The 17,757-nt window shown below is 38.0% G+C and overlaps 1 protein-coding gene across 1 annotated transcript in view; it reads left to right on the top strand.

Moving 5' to 3' along the window:
• The first annotated feature begins 3,082 nt into the window (after positions 1-3,082).
• Positions 3,083-17,757, top strand: part of limk1a (LIM domain kinase 1a) — a 93,773-nt gene continuing 79,098 nt past the window's right edge. Inside the window, exons 1-2 of the mRNA XM_022679049.2 lie at positions 3,083-3,583; positions 9,727-9,826. Coding sequence (XP_022534770.1) covers positions 3,526-3,583; positions 9,727-9,826 — 158 coding nt within the window. The 5' untranslated portion in view covers positions 3,083-3,525. The remainder of the gene's footprint in view (positions 3,584-9,726; positions 9,827-17,757) is intronic.

Genomic DNA, 17,757 nt, shown 5'->3' with positions numbered 1-17,757 from the left:
TTCTGCACACGTCTCTGCCTGTTTTCTTGTATCACTTTTGGCCAGATTCCCAGATTCAGATCAACCCTAAACCTACACTTTATAAACAAAGTATTGGGACACCTGCTTATTCTCAAATTCTATTGGCAATACTTCGCTACAGGAATCAGACAAGCAACGTGTGTGCATTTTCACATATGTGTCTTCTAGGGGTGTCACGATCTCGATATTTTATCGAAATCGAATCGAAATGAGGTCACGATCTCGAGTATCGAAGTCAAAAAGAGGATCGACGATCCCTCCCGCGCGCGCTACGCAAATAGCGCAGCACGCTACGCAAATGGCGCGGCACCAACACAGCGCATCCTATTCATTTAAATAGAGATAGGCACTGCATGAGCGCAGTCGGCGGGAGTGTGATCACTGTTTTTATCTGTCCAACGGGGGAGGGGGGGCGGGGGGAGGGCGCGCAGGTTTTGTATCTGTATCTAACGGAGGGGTGGGTGCGCGCAGGTGAGAGCGTGTGAACTCGCTGAAATGCGTGTGTCAGTGTGACTTGAGAACACTGACTATAGATCACAGTGAGGTGGATTAAAAATCTTAAACTTATAATTGACTACACCTGTTGCTTTCCATTGAATTAAAAAAACATCTTTCTCTCAGATAAAGTAAACACAAGCGTGTTTCTGACTAAAATAAAAGCTTTTCAGGAGAGATATAAGTTATGTGTAAATATTTATAAGACAATACCCACATCACTTATCTAACCAGCCTGTACTGATTTCTGCCCCCCAATAATGCTTTCAATAACCTCTTGTAACCCCTGGGAGCCAGGGGTTACACTCTAATAGCCTTTAATAGTCTTCAGTAGCCTTTAAAAGACTTACCTGGCGGCCGTGGTGTGTCCACTAAACTCCGTAGTTATAAACATCCTGAGGTTAGCAGCGCGCTAAGTGACCTGTTTATAATGTAATCCGAGCAGTGCCTCCGTGTCGGCTGTTCTAACCTGCTGCTGTTAGCTGCTTGGGCTGAAAGATGAACTGTAGTGAGCTGTATTATCCGGTTAGTGGGGTTAAAACCTTTATTTGTTTACAGAAACAGTAAAAACGGACTGGCTGAGCTCTGTAGCCCGTGGCTGGGCTGTACTGAAGTAGTGACTGAGTGAAGAGAGCGGGGCTTGTGCTGCTGCAGCTCCGACTAGTGGTTGGATGAAGAACTGCAGCTTCATGTAATGAGCAGTTTCACCAGCCATCCACACACAGCTCTGATAAACTGCTTGTTTTAATAGTGCACACTGTTGCTACCAAAAAAAGTCACTAGATGGCATTACCATATATATCTTAATAAATAATAATAATAATATTTATAATATTTATAATAATAATAATAATAATAATAATAAATATATTATTTAAATTTTATGAGGCATAAAATAATAACAAGAAAAAAAAACAAGAAAATCGAGAATCGAATCGAATCGTGACCCTCAAATCGAAAATGAAATCGAATCGAGGATTTAGAGAATCGTGACACCCCTAGTGTCTTCTATGAGTGTGACTTAAAGTAGCTGAAAGCATTTACTAGAAGGAGGTGCCCACAAGTATTTAGAAATTTTATTTAGTTTTTCAACATCCTTCATGGCTTTCAGCCTGCATGATACTTAGTATGCATTCAGTGACCCTACAGTAATCAAAGAAATATTACACATGCTAGTATTTAAAATACAAGAAAGACTATGCAAAGCCAGGTACTAAAGAGGTACTAATGATCTTTTCTATCCTGTCTTCATTTCTGAACTAGCAAACTGGTGTGTTATGCTGAATCCAATCAATTATAATTACAGCACATCTGATCCAACTAATGAACTAACAGCTTATCAACTAACTATCTGCCCTCGCTGATGAGAGCTGTGTGATGTAGCAGGAAAACTAGCAGTACCGAGTTACTCCAGAACCAAAGAGCTAACCAAGCTAACTGAAGAATCACAGAGTCTAAAACACTTAACGTAAAAACGGCTTAACATGGGGTTTCTTTCCACTGAAACCTATCAGAAGGACAAATCTTTACATGGCTTAATGTACTAAAACAAAGAGGCAGAAACACCAAGCGTCTCTAATTTATTTCACTGCATAATAAACTTAATTAGAATCTTCGTTAGATAAATCAGTGTGCTACAACCCACATTACTGACCCACTGTAAAATCCAGAGAGGTGGGGAGTAAACAGGCTGGATGAGGCGCTCCAGCAGCAGTAAGTAATGTATTTGGAGTTTGCTGGTGTAGCTGGTCTGTCAGTATAATAATGGTGGTTTTGGACCAGTATAATTAGAGCTAATACAGATAGAGTAGCATGTAGAACAGACAAACAGCTAGTTACTATCACTGGTCTCAGCTACAGTGGTAAAACATGTTACAGCGTTTAAACTTTAAAGCAGGTTCTGGAGTAACACTGTCCTGTTTTAGTGGTTTCCTGTTGTAACGCTCTCAGTTCGCCTGTGAGGGCAGTTGGTTCATTAGTTGGATCAGCCGGGTGTAATATGCTGTAAACTTACGAGTTCGCTGCTGTTATGCCGAAAAGAGTACCCTACCAATTTCTGCAGCTAATGTAAACAAAAAGCAGACATGCGCAGACTCGCTGTGTGACGTCAGCGTTTTCAGAAAGCTCCGTTTTCTCCGTTCACACGGTTTTAAAAAATCTCCTATTTGAAAGGTGTTTCAGTGACCGAAAACTTTGTTTTCGTGCGGATGGAAGTTCAAAACGGAGACAAAACCACAGTTTTTAAAAATATCCGGATTCGTGTGGAAGGGGCCAATGCAAAAAATACATCTCTAAAGGATTTTAATAATTATATTTCATGTTAAAGTTTATTGTAAGAGAGTGGGGGACAGGTAACAAATGCTAATTTATGTTTTCATAGTTTTTATTATTTTATTAATTACATTTTTTATTTTGTAGTTCGTTCAATGTAAGTTACAAGACAATATGCTTAATAATAAAATGTATTTTAAAGTTATTTCTTTTTCCTTATGCGGTTTTTAGCCACTTTATCAGGGACTATAGCTACTCACTCAGCTCAATCCTGCCTGTATTGTTCATTATCTACCCGTATTCAGATTAAAAACCCCGCCTCCTCCACTCTGATTGGACGAAACGTCTCTCTGCTAGCGACTGCAAAATAAGAACCAATCCTAGCTCAGGAGTGTGGATTTAGCTAGCCAATGGGAGAAGCGGGAGGGGTTTGTGTAGGAACTACTAGCCAATCCGGACACGAGACGCCGTTTGCGAGACATCCAGCGCTAGAGCGGGGCTTGCCGGAATACGGGCGGGAAGAAGGTCTCCTCCCTCCCGCCTCTCCAGGCTCCCTCTCTCCGCGCTGGCTCGCTGCAGAGTCGGCCCTGTGCTGTGCGGGAACCGCAGTGTGTCTCCGGCGGCGGCGCGGCTCTCTGCAGGAGAGCTGGGGGAGCGGTACGGACTGGGCGAGCCCGCGGTTTCTCCTCGCTGTTTCTGTACGGTCGGCTCTGCGCAGAGCTCCCGCTCGGAGGGTGAATGAGGTTGATGCTGCTCTGCTGCACCTGGAAGGACGAACGCATGGGAGAGGACGAAGGTTGGTGTTTAGAGGGGGATCAGAGTGTTTCCATTGCTTATAGTGATTAGAGGTCGTGAAGAAGGGAGGGAAGGATGCTCACTGCAGGGCGGGACTTTTCACACGCTCTGGGAGCAGTGTTGTACTGGAAGTGTGACGCTTTTCAAGGTTACTGTTGGGGTTTGGGGTGCTTTATGTATAGGTGTGTAGGCAGTAGTAGTTTGTTTTAGGGAGAAACTGCACGCAGCCCACCTCATTCAATGGGTTATATATAGCTATAGGGTATCATGCAATTTCTGTGTGTGTGTTATTATTTTTCTTCTACTTAAATATAGCCTAAATATCGGTTTCACTGACCCTGTGTTGTAGCTATACGCCTCTAATGAGTGAGAATTTACTCTAGTATTATTTTATATACTGTTTTGGTGGCTGTAAGCATGTAAACATGTAGCTAAACTTGCTGAACTACTGTGCAGTACTCACAGTGAGAGCTAGCGCAGCTAACCTATGTTAATTAACTACAGCCTCCACACCGGGGGTTAGTTTCACAGCATATATAAAGCTCTGGAAAATTGAGAGATCACTTAAGTTTCTGAATCAGTTTCTCTGATTTAGCTATTTATAGGTTTATGTTTGAGTAAAATGAACATTGTTGTTTTATTCTATAAATTACAGACATTTTTTCCCAAATTCCAAATAAAATATTGTCATTTAGAGTATTTATTTGCAGAAAACAATAACAAGAAAACAAGTTCATATTGTAATGTTTTAAGAGTTAAAAAATTAATATTTAGTGGAATTATCCTGTTTTTTTTTTATCACAGTTTTTTTGTCGTCTTGGCATGTTCTCCTCCACCAGTCTTACACACTGCTTTTGGATAACTTTATGCCTGCACTCCTGGTGCAAAAATTCAAGCAGTTCAGCTTGGTTTGATGTCTTGTGATCATCCATCTTCCTCTTGATTATATTCCAGAGGTTTTCAATATGATAAAATAAAAGAAACTCATAATTTTTTTTAGCTTAACTACTGTGCAGTACTCACAGCAAGAGCTAGCTAGCTAACCTAGGTTAACTAATCTAAGCTAACCAAAAAACTTAGTGTGGAAAAAAAACCTTTGTTGCAAATTATGCTGGCATTATTTTTATTCACTCTCTTAATGGCTGTAAGCATGTAAACATGCGGCTAAACTAGCTTAACTACTGTGCAGTATTCACAGTGAGAGCTAGCATAGCTAACCAAGGTTAACTAACTACCTAGGCTAGGCAGGTTACTGTCTCCACACTGGGTGGTTATCAGCATATACAGCAGTATATATTCTGGCCAAATGGTTTAAAATATTTTTGTTATCCCTGTCACACACACAGAAAAACGTTTTATTTACAAATTGGAAACTACAGAAGAAAAAAGGAAAAAATGTGGAGCGTTTTTTAGTCCATTCATCATGAAATTTGTTGTACATGTAGGCATCACTGGCCTAACACTAGTATTTTATTCTCTCTCTATGTGGCTATAAGCACGTAAACATGTAGCTAAACTACATATCTTAACTACTGAGCAGTACATCACAGTGAGAGCTAACTTAGCTATCTTAGCTAGTCAAACTACCAAGGTTAGAGTACAGCCTCCACACTGGGGGGTTAGTATCTTAAAATGGGAAACTTTACAGAAGAAAGAAAGAAAAAAATTAACAACTCTCTTTCAAATTAAAAATAGCAAAGATTTTTTCATGAGGTCTTTTAAGTGACCTTAAAGCCGCAAAGCCTTGGTCTAAATTTAATTGGCTTTAAATTAATTACAGTGATTTTTGCATAGATTTTGGGTGTGCAGATGCTTCTTTCAGATGAGTGGGGTTATTTTTTTATTTTTGAAATACATGCATATAAAACTTTAAAAAAGAAGGCAAAGCCCTTCTTATGATGTAATGAGAAATGTATTTACAGTGTTTTTGTGTGAAAAATAAGCTAGTTAAGTGTTCTAAGGATAGCTGTTATTCCTGCCCAGCACTCTTTATCATTTATTTCTGAACCAGCTTCAGAAAATGTCAAACATTTAAATAACTTTTCAAAGCGAATGAAAAAATATTCAATGTCATTTTGGAGCATTGCTATTGGTTTATTTATAATGAAGTGAAGTCATGACACACTGTGCCAGAAATGCCAGGTTCACATTATGTGAAAAAGTGTAAAACGACATCAATGGAGATACAAGGTTTTTGTGTGAATGCGACAGTATTGTGTGTGTAATCTCTGCTGCTGAATCAGGACTCTCCTGTGCTGTGATGAATGTCTTTGTGAAAACTATGCTGCTCTGCATTTCAATGAGAACAGTGAGAGAAGCCCATGTTCCCCATATAAATTAGCCTTGTATAAAACCCCATATAAATTATTCAGGTTTATCAGAAGTAAAAAAAAAGTAAAAATGTATGTTTTGTGAGAGTAGCTCCTCCAGTTTACCGAAAAACTTGGTTCAAACAACATTGAACATAGAATAATTTGACTTTATCAGATGTTACATTTACCTTCTGCTTGTGTGTAAATGTCTAATATTTTTGCTTATTACTTTTATATTTAATTAATTCAGCCAAAAAAAATATGTATCAGGTTGTTTGCTTTTCTTTTACAGACAGTACGTGCTAATTCTGATGCTGACATCACTGAGAAATATATAAATATACTGTGTATGGTGATGTGACCTACTCCATGGTATCTTGTGCAAATGCCAGACTGGTGGACAAGTGCTCCAGTGACACATAGGCATCTTTTAGCCTGGTTCCTCACATGGTCCTCATGTGAGGGTGAGTGTGTCAGAGTGGGTGAGAAGTGCTGGGTGAGGGTGTTGTTGACTACTGATTGTGACTGTGTTTTGCCAAAAGATCTGTGCTGAAATTAGCTTAATTCTGTGGAAATGCACAGTAAACAGAGTTCTGCCGTAAATCCTACATAAAATCATACACGTATGCAGTGTGAGTGTAATGGAATGAAGTTTTTACATGTCGCTACAACCCACTAGGTGATAGAGCGGTTAGCAGAATCTCTCTAAGGGTGAAAACAGCTGTCTATTGATTTGCTGAGAACCCAGTGGAATCCAGTACAGACACACTGCACACTGTTTTTAAAGCTTTTATGGAAAAACCGTACACGGTGCATTTTCCAGCTCTTTATGAGTCCTGTTTGTGTGTCCTGCTGTCTTTAACCGTAAGATCATGGCAGGAACTTTACTTATGGCATCAAATATGAAAATATTGTTCATTGTAATTCATAATTCATGTGATGTCAGTGTCAAGATACGTTCAGAAGGGCTATTATGTGAACTTAATGTGATAGAGGAGAAGTGTATCACCTGTTGATTTTGTGTTTTTTCTATATTGATATAACATTAACTAGTTCTGCACAATATTGGAAAAATTTACATTGCAAATGTTCTTTTTTTTTTTACAATATGTATCGCGAAATTAAACAATGCAGGGACCATGATGTTATCAGTCCCGCCCCCACCCGCAAGTTGTCTTGCATCCGGACCGATCAAGAGCTGAGTCAGCTCCGAGCACTCAAAACCTAAGGAAAACAGCAAAACAACAGTAATTGGACCTTTAATCAGGCATTTAAATGTTTTTTTGAAAAGCAAATAAGTGCGTTTTTCTGGGATTAAAAGCGTGAATTCAGCTGTAGCTGGAAATATCTGCCCAAAACTGTGCTGGACTGAGGTGCACAGCCTTCAACATGTGTGTTTACAAGCATGTGCCCAGCCATGTGGATGGAAGCTATGCGGTTACCTTGTATTTACTCCAGCTTCCACCCCCCCCCCCCCACCCGCTCTCGACTTTGAGAGGGACAACACATTGTAATTAACCACTGTCGAGGTCATCCATCAGACAACCACTGTCACCTTCAGTTGCTTAGTTTTGTTGTGAACACTAAACCTGGACTATGACGGACTGGAACCCTATTGTCTTTAGCAAAAAATCCAGTTTCTGTTTGCTATGCGACTACAGTTAGGGTTGAGTATTTAGTTAGGTCTCATGGTGATCTCATCAACGCTGCCTTTGCAGTGACTTTTTTTTTCTTATGAGTAGCTCAATGTTCCAGAAGGACTAACGATAATTGTTATACACTGAGAGAACATTCTGATGTTGTTTTGCAATAGTTAAATGAAGCAAACAGCACTGCTTGCACTAAAATTCTCTTCTCTGACTTTCATTGATGGACATATATTCATTGAGCAGCAGCAGACTGTGCTCTCTGATGAGTCTGCCTGCTCAAGTCTCCAGGATAATTGCATTAAAAGGCTAATGCAGTGGAAGTAGTCTGGAAGTAGAACTTGTCTATGCATGGACCATAAGAACTTTAAGTATTTCAACAATTAGGAGGATTTATGACTTGCTTATTCTAATTCTTATGCTCTAGTGCAGAGGTCACTAATAGGCGGACCCAAACGTTATCCAATGCGGACCCAACCGATAAACTACTGAGAAGGATTTAATTGTATACATGCGTTGCGGCCAGTAAACCTACAGACCAATCACGTGTGGGATAAGATCACCAAACGCTCTCCTGTGCCAATCAGATCTGTGCAGACGCAGTAAGGAAAAATAAATAAATAAATAAATAAACACACCGCTCATTCGGGATCGAACCCCTCAGGTTCGCGGTCCCGCTGCTCCGGCTAGTGAATTGGGATGCGGCCGTGAAAAAGCGCCTTTATAAGGAGATAGGGAGCCCGAGAAAACGGGCGGAAAAACGAGAACGGGCAGAAACTAAAGACACGCCGAGCGCAACAGAGAGACAGTGAGAAATGTAAACAAAATCTGTCCAGAGAGGCATTTATTATTATTATTATTATTATTATTATTATTATTATTATTATTATTATTATTATTATTATTATTATTATTCATAATTAATAATTCAAACAACCTTACAGGATATATCACTGAATCAGAACACAAGTTAAAAATCGGTCCAGACCTTGGCCAGTCAAAATTTTCTGTAACTGGACCATACTGAATTCTAAGTCCATCCATCATCCATCCATCCATCCATCCATCCATCCATCCATCCTGTTTTCCTATATCGCCAAGTATATCGTTATCGCCTACCCCTAGCACACATTCACTGTGGCATTGTTTTGATAGGCTTCTGCAATGTCACAAGATTTATTTCATTCCAGTGTTTTTTTTATTTTTCTTATTTCAATCGATTTATTTTTCCCCAAGATCTTGCAGCATTGATGATGGTAGAGTCTGACTTCTGCTCAAACTCTTCTCCAGCACATCCCAAAGATTCTTAATGAGGTTAAGGTCTGGCAGTGTATATAGCTTGGCATCAGCCAAACCTGTATTGGAAAGCTAGAAACAATAATATTCATCAGAAATACATATAAAAGTATTCCAGAGGGCAAGCAAGCCACTATCATCTGCTCTGCTTTCAACACCCAGAACTCAGACAGTGACACACAGAGTATTGATTACTAACCTCAGTGAAATGAACTGCAGGAAGGCCCCCCAGAGTGCTCTGCTAATGCTGTCTTTACATGCTGTCTGTGTGTAACCTAAACACACCTAACCAGCTTTAGCTGACATCTGAAAGATTTAGTAAGGATTCAGTACACACAGAAGGCTTTTTTTCTGGAACAGACTGTAGTCCTTCTGTTTGTCTACATACTTTTATTGTCCTCCTTTCACCCTGATCTTCAGTGTTCATCATCCCACAGGATGCAGTCGCTGGTATATTCTCAGTCGTGCATTGACACTGAGGAGTTAAAAAATAAAGTGTATAATGATAAAAACACAAAGTGTTTCTATATGCTGTGTGGAGCTGTTAAAATGGACATCATTCTAAAATACAAAAACAAGTATCTCCATTTTTGTTGATTTTTAATTTACTACAATTTGAACAGACAAACTGTCCCTTGCACAGTTTGTAAATTTCTTGATGAATGGACAAATAAAAATTCTACATGAGACTTCACTTGAAAGTTTAAATGGTTTTATCTCTCTTCTGTAAGTAAATTTGCTGTTTGGGAAACACATTTTTTTTTTGAACAGCGATGATATTCAATGTATTTGTGCATATTTAACTTATTTCTATAAAATGACGTTCATGAAATATATTGCACAGTTTTAACATACATGGTAACTTACTGACTGTTCTTTTTGTTTGACAGCTGGTGGAAGCTTGCCTGTGTGTGCAGGATGCAGACAGCGCATCTATGATGAGCAGTACCTCCAGGCGCTCAACACTGACTGGCACACAGTTTGCTTCAGGTTGGTTTTTTTTTCTGTTTCAGATCATTTGTGTCTAAAAATGCATCTGTTCTAAGTTATCTGTCCGAAAACAATACACGAGACCTACCTTCTGACTACCGACTAGGTACCACTAAGGTACTAGTTCAGTATCTAAAGTGCAGCTACACACACAGCTTGTATAACACCCAGAGATAGACCTGTCATGACAGTTACATTATCGGCATATTGTGCAGTAAATGGACATTTCCTCAGTAATATTTGATAATCGATATATTATCGTCTATTGTGTTTATTTGTATGTTTGTTTATATAGATATAACAATGAACAGTATTTTCGAAAGTTATACTTCATTGATCAAGGCTTCAATAACTGTGACTCCATACACACATTGTGGACTGAAGTAGGTAAAGAAAAATATATATTTCCCAAACTAAGATTAATCACAAGTTAAAATCCACAAAATTAACCGTATGAAATATCCCCAGTAATTAATAATAAATGCAATATGAACTTCCTTAATAGACAAGATCACACAATCATGACTAGGTGCCGAATTGGACATACTGCTCTTACCCACCCCCACCTCCTGGTTGGTGAACAGACTCCAGCCTGCCAATTCTGTGATACTCCTCAAACTATTAAACACATCGTAGCAGACTGTCCTGCACTTTTAACCACCAGAAATAACTTGTATAGGGTTACAAATATGAAAGAACTGTTTAAAAAGTTTATATATATATATATATATATATATATATATATATATATATATATATATATATATATATATATATAATAGCATAATGGCGTAACCATAATGTATTGTTAGTGCCATTTAAATGGTCTTATTGTCCACATAAAATGAAGAGAAAAGCATTTACAATAAAATAGGATACAGTGTTTACTAGCCTTTTGAGGGATCACAGGCTTAATGTGCTTCATGCCAGATTTTGCATATGGCTGTAGAATAGTGGGGTTTGTTATACAGAATGAACCATTTAACCAACAGTTATTACACCACCAAACACAGGGGGAATAGAAATAGGAGGTAAATAATATAATAAAACCCTACATTAAAGAAGAAACAATACAGTATTACTGACACAGATATACAAATGCATGCAAATCCACACAACTTGTCTAGTTGCTATAGGGTAGTATTGACAATACAATAGGATAAATATAAACCTATTGCCATCATGCCCAGTGCCAGACATTGGCTAGAGGGGTATAAAGCACTCTGCATTATTGAGCTGTGCAGCAGTGGAAGAACTCTGTTGTCTGGAATGGTGTTTGGCTCGCTTGCTGATACTTTTGGGATGATTTGTGTTTGATAGTTGATGAGATCAGATAGTTTGGTGCTCTTATAGCAAAATGCAATAAATCCTCACAATGATTCTTCAAAATCTAGTAGAAAGCTTTCTCTGCACATTAAAGACTGTTATTATAACAAAAGTTGAATAAACTCTTTTTAAATACGCTTTATTTCATAAGAAACAATAAAAGAGCAGGTGTCCCAACACTTGTGTCCATTTAGTGTAAGTAAAAGTCAAAGTCAGTTAAAGTGGAATAAGGATTAGTGTTCCAGTTTGAGCACAGACACCATCTTTCCTTCATCATCTTTAGCTTTGTAAAGCTGTTGTTGCACTCAGTTGCAGTTCTTTGTTACTGTTGACAGATTTCTGGCTTCAGTATCCAGTTCATTAAGTGAATGCGAGCTTAATTAAGTGTAGTTAAGAAATTGAAACCTTTCTCTTCTTCTTCAGATGAAGTTGTAAGTCTTGGGTAGCTGTCCGGCACTTTTATGAAACATCATTAAATACAATTAAATATAGTGTATTATTAATGTTTTAGGGCAAGATTTTATTGTCCTAAAAGAGCCAAAATATATTATTCTTATTGAGTAATATTCTTCTCCATTCCAGGAGAGTAACACAGCCGGAAATATGGTATAATCCTCTGCAGCTCCACTTCTTGGAACTCCAAATATATTCCACACTATTTTCATATAGAAGCTAGATCCAAATCTACATGTTGGGTAGATTGTAATTTTATTGATTGATTGATGTATTATTGATTTACAATATGTATTCAGTAGCATGCTTTTGAGTTGCCTTCAGTTGTTTTACTACAGTAATAAAGATGGAAATGTAGCTTCCTGGCATTCCTGAAGGTGTGGTACACTTTTTAGGCATTTGCATTTACCAGAAACAGGCTAGCGCTCTCCCAATTAGTGTATCTTAGCATGTTTTTGCATATTTCTCCATGTTTTATTTAAAGCTATACTTTGCTTTTTCCTGGAATTGCCTGTGTAAGCAGATCACATATTGCATATATTATATTTTTACATCTAACATGCTGAAGAAGTATTGTTTTAGGATATTATTTGAGAGTATGCAGAATGCAGGTAGCATCTAGAGTTTCCTGGCTGATGAACAGCAGGTTTAAGTTCCTTTTTTATGCCCTAGTTTCATGAATTAACTGAAATAAACGGTTTAAAACTACACAGCATTTTAAATGAAGATTTTCTATTAAAAAGAAAAATATAGTCTAAGACTAGACTTAACCTCTTGAGAGCCTGCGTTCTCGTATGGGAGCTGTACATTTCTGCTTCTCTGCACCATGATACTAAATTTTGGAAAGCGTTGACCCTTTGGCCTCATATGGAGACACTGCGCGTAACATCTAGTGATCACATGACAACTAACAATCAATTGATTGAGAAAAAGATGGCAGGAATCCCAGTCAAAAGTTTCTACAGCCAGTCCAGAGAGAAACATGGGCCAACTAAAAATTCTCATCCAATTTTATGTTCAAAACTAGTTTATTTACTTACTGTAGAAAGCTAAAATTTTGTTTTAGGACATATGATCCCAAATGGCAAGGATAATTTTTAAATATTAACATAAACCTCTGTTCCCTGTTTAGAACGTTGTTTCTGTACAAAGACAAAGTTTAGTTTTTATACTTGTTACATTCTACCAGGCCTCTAGTGTGCAAACAATTTAGTTAGCCAGTTAGCCGTTAGCCAATGCAGCTATTCCACTATCTGCTACGTGTCATAATAAAAGTCATCAGATCAGCTTGTAGACTTATACTTGTAAAGCAAGAACATTACAGAAAATCCTTTTTATTTTATTTTGACTTTACTTTACTTTAAAAGTACACTGTTGATCAAAATATGGTCAAATATCTAAATTCTCTTAAATAATTGCATCTAATTTTAAGCATTTTAAGCAGGGCTGGTATAGATTATTACTACAGCGCAACACATTTCAACTATTAATGTAAAAATGTCTTAGAGTGTAGTTACTTTTTAAGATGTATTTGAGTAAACGCTGACATGTGTGACTTTTTCCAAAAAAAAAATTGTAATTTAGGTGAATAAAGATGTATCAAACTAATATAAAATTTATTTTGAGGTCATGGAGGATAATCCATAAGATATTGAGCTACTAGATGTTCGGTTTGAAGCCCTTAAAACACTTGCACCTTTATATTTTGTTTTTATTTCATTTATAGTTAAATTTAAGATAAGTTAAGCACTTTAAACAGCAACACATTTTCAGTATTTAGTTTTCTTTCTTCGAGAATTGTGCTTCAAATAAATACTGTCCAGATTGTTAATTAATTATTTAGGAGTCAATATTGCCTAAATGGACAGTGCTTAAAAAAAGTCAACCTGTAAATCTGCAGTGTTAAAGGCAATGCAGTTGAAAATTTGTACTGGTGCACCTGAGAAAAAAAGTTGTAACCAGTGCAAAAAGTTAGTCTAGAGCCCTGCCTACTAATCCCAAATAGCAAGGAGAAAATGCACACCAAGCAAAAGTCTGGGTCTCAGGAGGTTAATCCCTGTCTAGAAAACAGACCCATAAAGTTTTACTTTAAAGCTTATGGGAAGAGCTTGAGCTACTTATCTAGAACAAAAGGTGGATGTTGAATCCAGCTTTCCTGTATTCCCTGGTTAACAGCACATGCTAATCACTTACTGCTGATGCTGATCCCTGATTTACATCCTTCTCAGCAGAACTGAGCGAATCAGATGCAGGTTAATAAGCGCTTAGATCAGGCAAGGACCGCCTGCGTCTTTGTTTACACATTAATGATCAGGTTTTTTTTTACTTGCTTGTTTTGTGAGTGCTGCTTTTTCCTTTAATTGCTTCTCTTCCAATAACTCGTTAACTTTGTGTTTGCTCAGCTGTTTCTGCCGTGCTGACAGTGAGAAGACTGTGTCTATCTGCACATCTCTTGTTGTACAACTAGGAAAGGGAACGTTTTATACATACTGTATTTAGCAGACACACCTCCAAACACAATACTGTTTGATATAAATTAGTTGGCTAAACAGTTTTGATTCAATATTCAGTAAGTGCATTTATTATTTCTTGTGAACTACCTTTGAATACAGCTGATTGTCGACCAGAATACAATTTAATTTAGTGTTCCTGTATTTATTTATTTTTGTCAGCAGTAGCAGCAGCAGGTCCACAGTTCTCACTTCAGCCACCCTGGGTCAGGGAGGGTCATTTTTTTTTCAAGTTCATTTTTACACTCTGCTCACAAAAAAAAAAAAAGTTCAGCATCATGTGTCGCACTCATTAGTTTACTTAGACAGACAGATAGACAGATACTTTACTTATCCCAAAGGAAATTCCTAAATTTCCTTTGGGATAAGTAAAGTATCTGTCTGTCTGTCTGTCTGTCTGTCTGTAACCGGCTAACTAAATTTAATTTACTACTTCTTCATGTGCTGTCTGTCGTAAATGTTAATATTTTTTTATAAATAATTACAAAACTACAGTATAACAGCTTTTTCACTGAAAAGCAAGACAAGAATACACTGAGACCACTTATTTTCATTTATTTATTTTATTTATTTATTTATTTTTTCAAATTTATATTTCAGTGCAATCCTTAATGCATCAGCCATTCTACTCTCTTGAGTGTCCAGGATGTTCTGAGCATGATTCCGAGGGCACTTTAATCACACACAAAGCACTTATTTTACTTATTTCTTGTGAACTACATCTGTAGTAGAGCTTAGATCGTGCCCAATATATATTGATCTTTTAACTACAATTCCAAGTTGTTTCAGTGAGTGAAATCTGTTCAGAAGGATGTTGAAGAACAGTGCAGCATGGAAGAAGCATAGTTCTGTTTTTTAAGAAAATTAACAATGTAAATTTAAAGTGGAATGCGGACGAGTGGAGGAGCTGGGGTGTGCACACTTAGCAGGCCAGCACTGCGTGATTATAACATTATAACTTGTGGTCCTTTTTTTTTTTTTAAGAGGACAGTGTGATTTGTTACTTTGCTATATTGTGATTATCACGCCATAGCTTTATATAAAATAAAAAAATATCATAAAATACATAGGCCTGTGTTACAGACAATTTCTCGAGGCTTACACAACAGGGCTCGAGAAAGGTGGTGGGAAATCTTTGCCCGGCCCTAGTTCGGCTCAGGCTCAGTGTCGGTCAGAGAGTCTTATCTCTAATTGGAGTACAGCTATACATTAGAAGTGGATCAGAATGCATTAGTTTCTAATTTATGATTTTTGTGTAAATTTTATAGGTCAATAGTAATGAGCAAGTAGGGACCCATTTCGGTCACATCCGTAGTGTATGAAAGTTTGAAATGCTGTTTTGCTTGTTAATGTTAAGGGGGGTGGGGTGATGCGACAGGGCTAATGACACAGACTGTGGTTCCCATTAATTGCTGTAGCTGTGAGAACTTCTGAAATAAAGGAATGTGTGTGTTCAGTGTGAGAAAAGTGGAAGCTTAGTTACCGTTAAAACACAATGTTTACCTTCACTTGAAGCTTATCTTTCAGCAATGTGGAATGTGGACTTTCAAGTGTCAAAGTCACTGTTAGAAGCTCCTGAATCAGTGCCACACAGCTTTCTTTAAGAACTGATTAAACGATTAACTGGGTAAAATAGCATATCTGGCATATCCTCAGGCATGGGCTAGTATCATATCCCATGACCTTTCTTCATGTTCTGTGGAAGCTGAATAACTCTGCTCTGACTCCTGCATTGTTTGTGGTTGTGATTTCTTGATGAGTTGCTTGTCTGTTCACATGTACCTTATCTTATCGTATGCAATAAGATCGCCAAAATTTTTCAATATTGTGAGCGATATTATACCATGAATTATCGTGCCATATCACCCACCCCTTAATTATCACATCAGGGAACTACCGTATTTTTCGGACTATAAGGCGCACCGTATTATAAGACGCACTATCAAAGAACGCCTATTTTCTGCTATTTTTCCATACATAGGGCGCATCGCATTATAAGGCGCGTTAAGTGACACTAGAAAGGGTGCCTATATCAAAGTGAACAGGGGTGGCGCCATGTTTCCCTTCCCCCACCGGGGGTGGTCGCTTGCCGGTGGAGCGTCTCCCTATACAAATCTAGCTGTTTCAAAGTCAAACGAGTGCTGGATATTAATCTACACAGATTCCTCTCCTGAAAACTGTTTATTTGGGTGAGTAACGTGCTTCAGTTTATTTACAGTAAGCTTAGATTTCCAGATGTCCACTAAGGCTTGCTGCACCAGCGTTAGCATAGCTATCCGCTAGCACGCTAGCTAGTCACCTAAACTAGTAAAGTTAACCCAAACTTAAACGACAGCGTTACACTGAGTAATCCTGCGTGTTCTGGTAAGACAGTGAGATATTAGCTAGCGATTCGTCCCCCGTAGCTTGTTTTAACACGGTAAACAAGCAGATTACAGGCTGATAAAACTCACCTCTGAGAGAGTTAGCGCTTAGCATCTAGCTAATGCTAGCCAGGCAAAGCAGCACAGACTTACAGGCCGATAACTCACCTCTGAACGGTGAACGCTTAGCGATTAGCATCTAACTCTAATAATACTGCTCCAGCAGTATTAAAAGTGCTAAATTTAGAAAATACTGATCTCTGAACAGTGAAAAAGCTAGCTAGCTAAGCGGTTAGCATCTAGCTAATGCTATTGCTGCTCCAGCCTCGGAGCGGCACGGCTCTGCACGGAGTGTGTGTTTACTGCTCCTTACACCTGACGGGTAAAATTTAGATAATACTGATCTCTGAACAGTGAATAAGCTAGCTAATGCTATTTGCTGCTCCAGCCTCGGAGCTGCACGGCTCTGGACTCTGTATAGCACTGAAACTCTGTATAACGCTGCACGGAGTGTGTGTTTACTGCTCCTTACAACCTGACGAGTAAAATTTAGATAATACTGATCTCAGTGAATAAGCTAGCTAGCTTAGCGGTTAGCATCTAGCTAATGCTATTGCTGCTCAGCCTCGGAGCTGCACGGCTCTGGACTCTGTATAGCACTGAAACTCTCTATAACGCTGCACGGAGTGTGTGTTTACTGCTCCTTACAACCTGACGAGTAAAATCCATACAAAAGGCGCACCGTATTATAAGACGCACTGTCAATTTTTGTGAAAATTAAACGTTTTTAAGTGCGCCTTATAGTCCGAAAAATACGGTACTTTTTTGCTGTGTTTAGCAAAAGAAAAAATTCACTCTGTTCTCATTTCCCATTATAAATCTACTAGAGACAGATTATATCTGTACAGTATCATTTATTTTACTTTAATCCTGAATATATGGAGATATGTGGAGTGCATTATTAGTATAATGACATTCTGAATCATTGACTTCTGTTACAAATCTGATAAAATTCTTGTATACTTAATATATCCATTAGAGGAGTGCCGTATCATATTGTATACAATAATAAAAATAATTTTTCATTTTGTTGCAGCAGTGTACTCTTGATTTATTTTTTTTAAATCACTATGTTGTCATATCACCAAGAGTATCGCTATCGTAAAAATACCATGAAATATTGTGATATTGTTTTAGGGCCATATCACAATCATTACCACCCACTGCACTGTCCACTGTGGGTGGTAATTATACCTTCTATGATTCTCAGTACAATAAC

The sequence above is a fragment of the Astyanax mexicanus genome, chromosome 4 (genome assembly GCF_023375975.1).
Source record: "Astyanax mexicanus isolate ESR-SI-001 chromosome 4, AstMex3_surface, whole genome shotgun sequence".
Lineage (NCBI taxonomy): Eukaryota > Metazoa > Chordata > Actinopteri > Characiformes > Acestrorhamphidae > Astyanax > Astyanax mexicanus.
This window is presented reverse-complemented; position numbering and strand designations above follow the sequence as displayed.